Source organism: Chelon labrosus, assembly GCF_963514085.1.
Source record: "Chelon labrosus genome assembly, chromosome: 18".
NCBI classification, from domain to species: domain Eukaryota; kingdom Metazoa; phylum Chordata; class Actinopteri; order Mugiliformes; family Mugilidae; genus Chelon; species Chelon labrosus.
Window position 1 is genome coordinate 16,954,880 of NC_140351.1, and position 7,172 is coordinate 16,962,051.

A 7,172-nucleotide genomic window follows, 5' to 3' on the forward strand; every position below is an offset into this window, starting at 1 on the left:
TGCGCCATCATTTGCAAGGAGAAACACAACAAATCCACAGAGACAAATTCGGATACAGCATCATTTTCAACTACGCTTCTATTTATGGCATTTTTTCTACATTCCACTACTTTATAAGACCAAATTTCATATGTTATGGGCTGTAGGGATCAATTCTCCTTTAACTAAACCATTTATTTTATGCATATTGTAAATCATTACTTACTCCACGTTGGAGCCTAGGTTTTATTCTAATATAGTTGTCCTCCTATAGGCTGTGAAGGTTTGCAAAGAACTGCCTGTTTTTCTAAGCCTCCTCCTTTTCTTCGCTATCCTCAAACTTTCCCCCCCAGGCAAAAGAAAACACAGCTCCTCCCACCTAAATAAAAACCATTTTACTCGCTCCACTCCTCTTGCTGATGATGTCTCACGCGGCAGCATCCCTCAGCAGAGTCAACAGGAGGAGCAGATAACAGCCTGACTGTGGTCTACTGGCGGCACTGCACTCATCGGTGGAGAAGGGATGTTTGTCACGAGCGGAAAATGCTCGTCATCCCTCACCGAACCACTGACATTCAGATCAGCACTGCTTGAACCGTCACCAGTTTCTTCCCTCTGGCCTTGTCAAGCCCGCCTGACAAGACATGATTTTGGATTCTGCTGCTCTGATTTAACTAAACAAATATGAGGGAGAGGAGAAGATGCCTGGGAGTGATTAGCGCAACCACGATGATGTGATAACTCAGGCTGAACACTGCAACAATTGGAAGTGGAGGAGCTTTTGAACCACATGAAAGACAATACGAAAAAGCCTGAAGAGGAGCTTAACTGCACTGGGCATCATTAACTAGTGGCCTCTTTGCTCTTTGTTTCGGAGCCTATTGAACTCTGTGTGGTGCCCCGGCCCTCTCAAGCCATCAGGTTGAGATTCTTCCCGGACTAAAAGGGGCGGAGAGCTTAGCGTCAAGGGCCAGGCGTGACTAATGCAGGAACCTGGTGCTGCTGTTGCATGCTGGTAGGGGGGGCGGGGGGGGGGGGGGGGGGGGGCTCCCCACCTCCTTGCTTCTGCGATGTATGGCATGGCCCGCTGTTGCCGCATACGGGGCAGCACAATAAGCTCAGCCACCGCCACCGCCGCCACCCCTCCCTGTCTGTCACCCCCCGTCCTCATACCTCCCCGCCCCCGTCATCCATTCATGGCAGCTCCTTTCAGCGGGTCATTCAGAGGGCCAATAAAGAAGCCAGCTCATTCTGTGCGTTCTGAAATGTGCAATGTCAGAAAGAGGCAGAGAGACGGGGGAGGAACGGCGGGGGTGAGATTCCAAGAAGGCTTACAATCTCCTCACTAAAGGAGGCTGAGCCGCACTTTGTGTCTGCAGACAGTTTGTGCTGGGAATCATCTCCAGAGCATGACAAAAGGGAAGAGGGAGGTGTGGCAGTATTTGTCTTGAAAAGCCATGTTTCCATCCAAACACTTGTTCCAGGAAATCAGAAAATGCATTTGCAGTTCAGTCCACTATTATCGAGTTGGTTAAACAGTTGCTAAGAGGGTGCACAAAAGTGAATTCAATAAAAAAAGCTCCAGCAAACAAATGTGATGTGGAAAACAAGAGGGCAATATCACATTTAAGTCCCCACCTCAGCCAAGCAGTGAAACCTTTTTCATGATAATTTAGCTTTCACCTCTTTTTATGTGCAGAAAATGTGCACAAGAACAGGTGGATGGAAATGCATCCAATGTCACAGTGGTAGGACATGTTCTTAAGTGTAATCAGTGTTTTTGTTTGTCAGACACCTGTAGTGTCAGAGAGCGGCAGATGTGACTCACTACAGAGGGTTTGTTGGCTATGGAGCTCAGTGAATGCAGGTATTTCAGCAACATGAAACCGGATCCAAAATCCATGAAACTCTTTGAGGGCCAGTGTGCGTGTTTCTCTGCAGCTCACATTCCTCTGTGCCTCTATGAGCGGCTGTGTGCTTGTGTGACTGCAGAGGCAGCTGCTGGCAGCATGATGGATGAGGAGCGGCGCGTTGGAGCCGTGGACGTCCACATCGCTGCAGCCTGCGAGCGGGTTAACCCTCTATCGGCCTCCGCGAGTCTGCAAAAGAAAACTCCCAGCATCCACAGCGAAACGAAATTCCACACACGACCGCAATCTTAGCACATTAACAGCCTTCAGCGCTGGCTTTTAAATCAGACCACATCATTACACGAGGCAGGACTCTCTCGCTCTCTCACGCTCTTATTCCTCTATCGCACATGCTCCACAGACTCTAGTGGAACATCTCCTTTTCCGCACTGTGAGAAAAGCGACCAATTGCGAGCTGAACCCCAAAATCAGCCCCAATTTTGAGAGAGTGCCACTGCTGAATGTATCGCTGTGTGAACATCACAGAGGCACAGAGTGAAAGCTTAAAAAAAAACAAAAAATGATGCACTAAGCTGACAGGATGTTGTGTAATTTCACCCAGATGTTCTCCACTGCTCATCTAACTAATAAATGTGAGGAAGGGAAATGAATGCTTCAACCAGACCTCATATGTCATTCTCTGGTGGAGCTGCCGAGGCACTTTCAGAGACTCTTGAAGCCTTTCTGGCAGTGAATGGTGCATTATGTGTCCCCCAAAGGACTCAGAGAAGTGGAGGAGTCCACCTGTGCTCTAATAATACAGGCCGATGCAAGGAAGGACAGGGGCTGCTCCTTCCGGCAGAGTTGAGGTCAGTCTACGACAAGGGAAGCACCTCAGCCAGATGTCTAAAAATACTGTCCTACATACAGAGATCAGGCATAACATTATGACCACCTGCCTAATACTGTGTGCCTCCAAAACAGTTGTGACTCATCAGAGGACATGGGCCTTCTGAGGGTGTCCTGTGGTGTCTGGTAACAGATTGTTGTTAGTGGGGGCCTTTGAGGGGAGGGGCCTCTGTGGATCATCCCGCAGATACTTGATCAGTTTGGGATCTAGTGAATTTGGAGGCCAGGTCAACACCTTGAGCTGTTTTTCATGCTTTTTGATTTGTTCCTAAACCGTTTTTGTGTGTTTGCTGGGGATGGGTGGAGTGTCATTGCTATGGATTTGGTGTGGGTGGTACACGTCTAAGTAAAATCAACACAAATGCCAGGTCCAAAAGTTTCACAGGAGAACACTGCATTGTCACAAGATGGTCAATGTTATGTTACTTCAGTTGTCATAATGTTGTGGCTGATCGGTGTACAGTTTAACTGTGCTTCCACCTGAAGCAGGCGATGGTGCGACCAGTCACACTGAGGAGATGGACGTCGGTGTTCCCTTGATGTGTCAATCTGACAGCCGTCACAAGACAGGCAACACTAATTCCAGTAAAGATATGACTGTGAGGACGTGTGAGACATGACATGACACACACACGGCCGCTGGCGCCGCTCCCCAAACAAAGGCACACCTTCCTGTAAGCCTGTGGTCTGCGCTCACGCACATGCGAGTTTAATTTACAGCCAGTGTCAGCGGGAGAGCATTTCTGTTAAACCACTGATCTGATACGTGATGAAAATCCGCCGCCAGCAATAACAGCCGTGGGAAACAAGATCTCGCCTGTGAGGACAGAACTTGAACTTAGTGCACCTTCTGTGCGAGGAGGCAGTAGATTTGATATGAGGAAGACTTTCACACCGGTGTCTTCATCCAATCAAGGATGCAGGTGAAACAGGAGAGGAAGCACCAGCACTGTCACACCTTCCCTGCTGCAACAGAGCTGTTTAAAGTTTCAGACTGAAGACACTTGCACGTTACAGGATGTTGAGAGGAATTTTTTCAAGGTTCCCTCATGCAGAATTACCAATACATGAATAGGCAGCTGCAGTTAATGCAAATATGGAAAAGCAATTAACTGAACCTTGGAGAAGTTGTGAAAATATGTTAATTAGAGCCTCATTCAGGATAATGATTCCTAAAAATAAAAGAGAGAAACAGCCTCAGGGGAGTCTGTCCACGCTTTCTCTTGCACACACACATACTCACACACACACACACACACAGAGCCTCTGGTGCTGTTTAAACCCGACACACTGAGGATCTCTGCAGCAACAAACAATGCAATCTGGGAAACAAAGTCGTTCTGGCGCAGAAGCAACCCGCCGCCAGCACTCCACCTGTGCGTGCATCATTCTCTGCCGCACGCTTTGCACATCGACTCCTGGAACCAACTTGAGTCGTTAATAAGACGCGGTGGCTCGTTTCCTTACCGTCACCGGCCGTGATCTCGCCTTGCACATTCCCCACGCACTGCCAAACTAAAACAACTCCAACGAGAAGGTGGAACGTCTTCGTAGCCGCCATATCCAAGTTGTGATTTCTCCTCAGTATCCCCGTTTGGTTTGCAGAGTCCGCCTCTCCTCATGCACCGGCGCCGCTCCCCCGAGAGAACTCTCCTGCCTCTGCTTTTTAAAAGGGAAACCTGCCTGCGCTGCACTGAGCTGTTAGAGTCCTTTTTTTTTTTTTTTTTTTTTGTTCCAGCGTGTGCCACACCGCTGCGCGCTCCTGGCCAGTAAACGCGCTCCTTCAAAATAAACCAAATGAATGCGAGAAAGGGAAAAAGTTCACGGCGTAAAGGCGCATCTCAGTCCCTCACTGTGCTCTCATCCCACCGCGTAGAGGTGCGGAGTGCGTGTGAGAGAGAAAGAGGAAGGCTAATGCGCTCCTGGAGAAAGACAGTGCGCTCCCCCCCCCCCCGTCATCAACTCCTCAGAGCCAATGACTCCTCTTCTCCTGGATGTGTGCTCAAGAAACCGAGGGGGCAAACGCACCAAGCTGGCAGTCACATTCAGCCTCGGGGCGCTTTCTGCATCTTGTCTGACAAGCAGCAGTTTGAGTGATGTGGAAAAATGTCGGGAGCAGAGGTGCGTTTGGAGCTGCTGCTGCAGACAAAGGCATTTCTTTCCTTCAAGAGGGGTTTGTTTTATATGAACTGCATACTAAAGGGTATTTCAGGTGGTTCAAGTTGAGTTTGGTGGCAGCTTTTAAGACTCGTCACTTCTTATTTGCCCCTTCTCTTTCTGAAAAATAAAGATTTGTACACTTCTAGTCGTGCCCCATCTCTCACCTTTCACCTACAGTCAGGTGAATGAACCGTGAGAGCGCCCTCTTCAGGTGCAAGGCAGGTCATGATATGAACCCCTTCATTTTTCTTTGTTGCACTTAGTAAAAGTCAAAATAACTGCAAAACACATCTTATTTTCTTTTAATGTGTTAAAGATAAATATAGTATTTGCATGGGAACGAATGGGCTTATTTGCAGTAGTGTTACTTACATTAGGAGTCTGTTAGATCCTGAAACTCACCAAAAACAGGAATCCAAACGGACTCCTTTTGGATTCAGGAGTGCAGCGCTGTGCAAAAAAATATTCTCTACCTCAATCACAGACATAGAGCGCTTTAAAATCCATGTTTTACAGCTGGGCTCTCTGAAATCGAAGCCTATTTCTCAGTCTACACGCAGCTCTCATAAATTTTTAAAATATTATGGAAGTATAGAGCTGTTAAAGCCATGTTTTCTGAGCTGTTAGAGAAACCACAAAGTCTGCAGCAGCCCAAACACTAGATGTGGGTCAGTGGATGGATGTAAATCATAACGTAGTCCCTCTCTAACGGAGCCAGAATCCTAAACCAAAGTGCAGGCCTGCATGACCTGATGGTGGATGATGATGATGGTGATCTCTTTCTTGGTTGTGCGTTTTCACTTTTGTCTGAAGCAGCCAGACGCTGAAGGGCAGGAACTTGGACAGCTCTCGTATGAGGGAACATTTCTTTTCCAAGCTCTCAGGAAGACTCACCAAAAAATATTTTTTTCTGGCGCTCGTTTTGCACAGGAAGGATAACTTGGACCACATGCTTGCTCCAATTAAGACACTCGCTGTGGGAATTCAGGAGCCGCACCACACAGTAATGGCTCAGGAAACTCTTGCATGAAGGACCTCTTTTGTAATTTACTTGGCTGGCATGTGCATTCTGAACATTTAATGTGTGGCTTTCCTGTGCTAAAGGGATTTTTTTGGGGGAAAATTATAATAAAGGTCATTAAAACGTCTTCGCAGTGTGCAATCCGAGCCCCAGAGTGAAAACAGATCAATAAGTAGATATTTCCTCTCTATGGCTTTGTCGGTAATTAGTCTTTAACTTGATCATCCTCACCAGACTCAGAAGCGTTTATCCCATTGTTTTTAAAGACGACTAAGTGGAACTGAATCAACATCGTTCTGAGACAGTAAAGTCTTCATGACAATCGATTTTCCTTCCTTTTAAAATAACTTTCCTAAAAGACAACTGCAAAATTGGTAAAATAAAAAGAAAGGGGTAGTAACATATGAATCAATAAAATATCAACCTATTGACTGGTCTCTAAATTAACCAAGAACAGCTGAGTGTTGAGATGTGAGCACTGTAAATTCAAGTATTTGTCCGAGCCCTTCAGTGTTGCAGATGAGCAGAGATATTTTAGGGAAATAATTTTGACGTGTTTCTTTCACTTCCCTCTAAAATAGCTCTGGGAGACGTTGGTCTGATCATGAGACTCGAATAAACATCCGCTGACAGCCCCTGTCCCTAATGTGTCACCATCATTTTCTCACGTAAATCCCAATCACCCTTCGGCGTGACTCGATCAACACAAGCCTCTTCTGCAGGCTCGGCGGCTCAGATCAGACACAGCAAACACCAGCAATTCCACCCAGCGAGAAAAAAAGACAGGGATTATTCCTGAAACGTTCACAGTGGCCATTTAAACTATGAATGCTCCACACGCTCCCGTTCAATCGTCACAGTGGTTTGGACTCAACAGCCTCAGCTCTCCGCGCTCCAATCACCTTGTTCCACTACTCATGCAGAAGGAAGCTTAGTACACTCTGAAAATTACCCAAAGCACCCTCTGTCACTGCCTCGCTGAGCCATTCGCTCTCCGACTCTTTCCAGAGTGACATAAAGCAGGATCAGATTTTGTGAACTTTTGCTTGGCTGCAGACCACACCACACTCGGCCTCCACAGGGTCGACCTTAAAGAGCATCAAAACGTCTGTGACTCAATCAGTGAAATGAAGACGGAGGCTTACAGTGACTTCAAAGCCTGGCTGGAGGCATATGTACTTTTTCCAGCGGGAGCTCGTGCTGAGAGTTGGTTCCCACTTGTTGAGTTGCAGAACAGCTTGGCCTCTTAATAA

At 47.1% G+C, this 7,172-nt stretch overlaps 1 protein-coding gene across 1 annotated transcript in view; it reads right to left on the minus strand.

The window, feature by feature from the left end:
* plxdc2b (plexin domain containing 2b) overlaps positions 1–4,616 on the minus strand; it is a 92,155-nt gene extending 87,539 nt beyond the window's left edge. Inside the window, exon 1 of the mRNA XM_084566369.1 lies at positions 4,206–4,616. Within this exon, the coding sequence (XP_084422495.1) occupies positions 4,206–4,299 (94 nt within the window). The 5' untranslated portion in view covers positions 4,300–4,616. The remainder of the gene's footprint in view (positions 1–4,205) is intronic.
* Between the last annotated feature and the right edge of the window lie 2,556 nt (positions 4,617–7,172).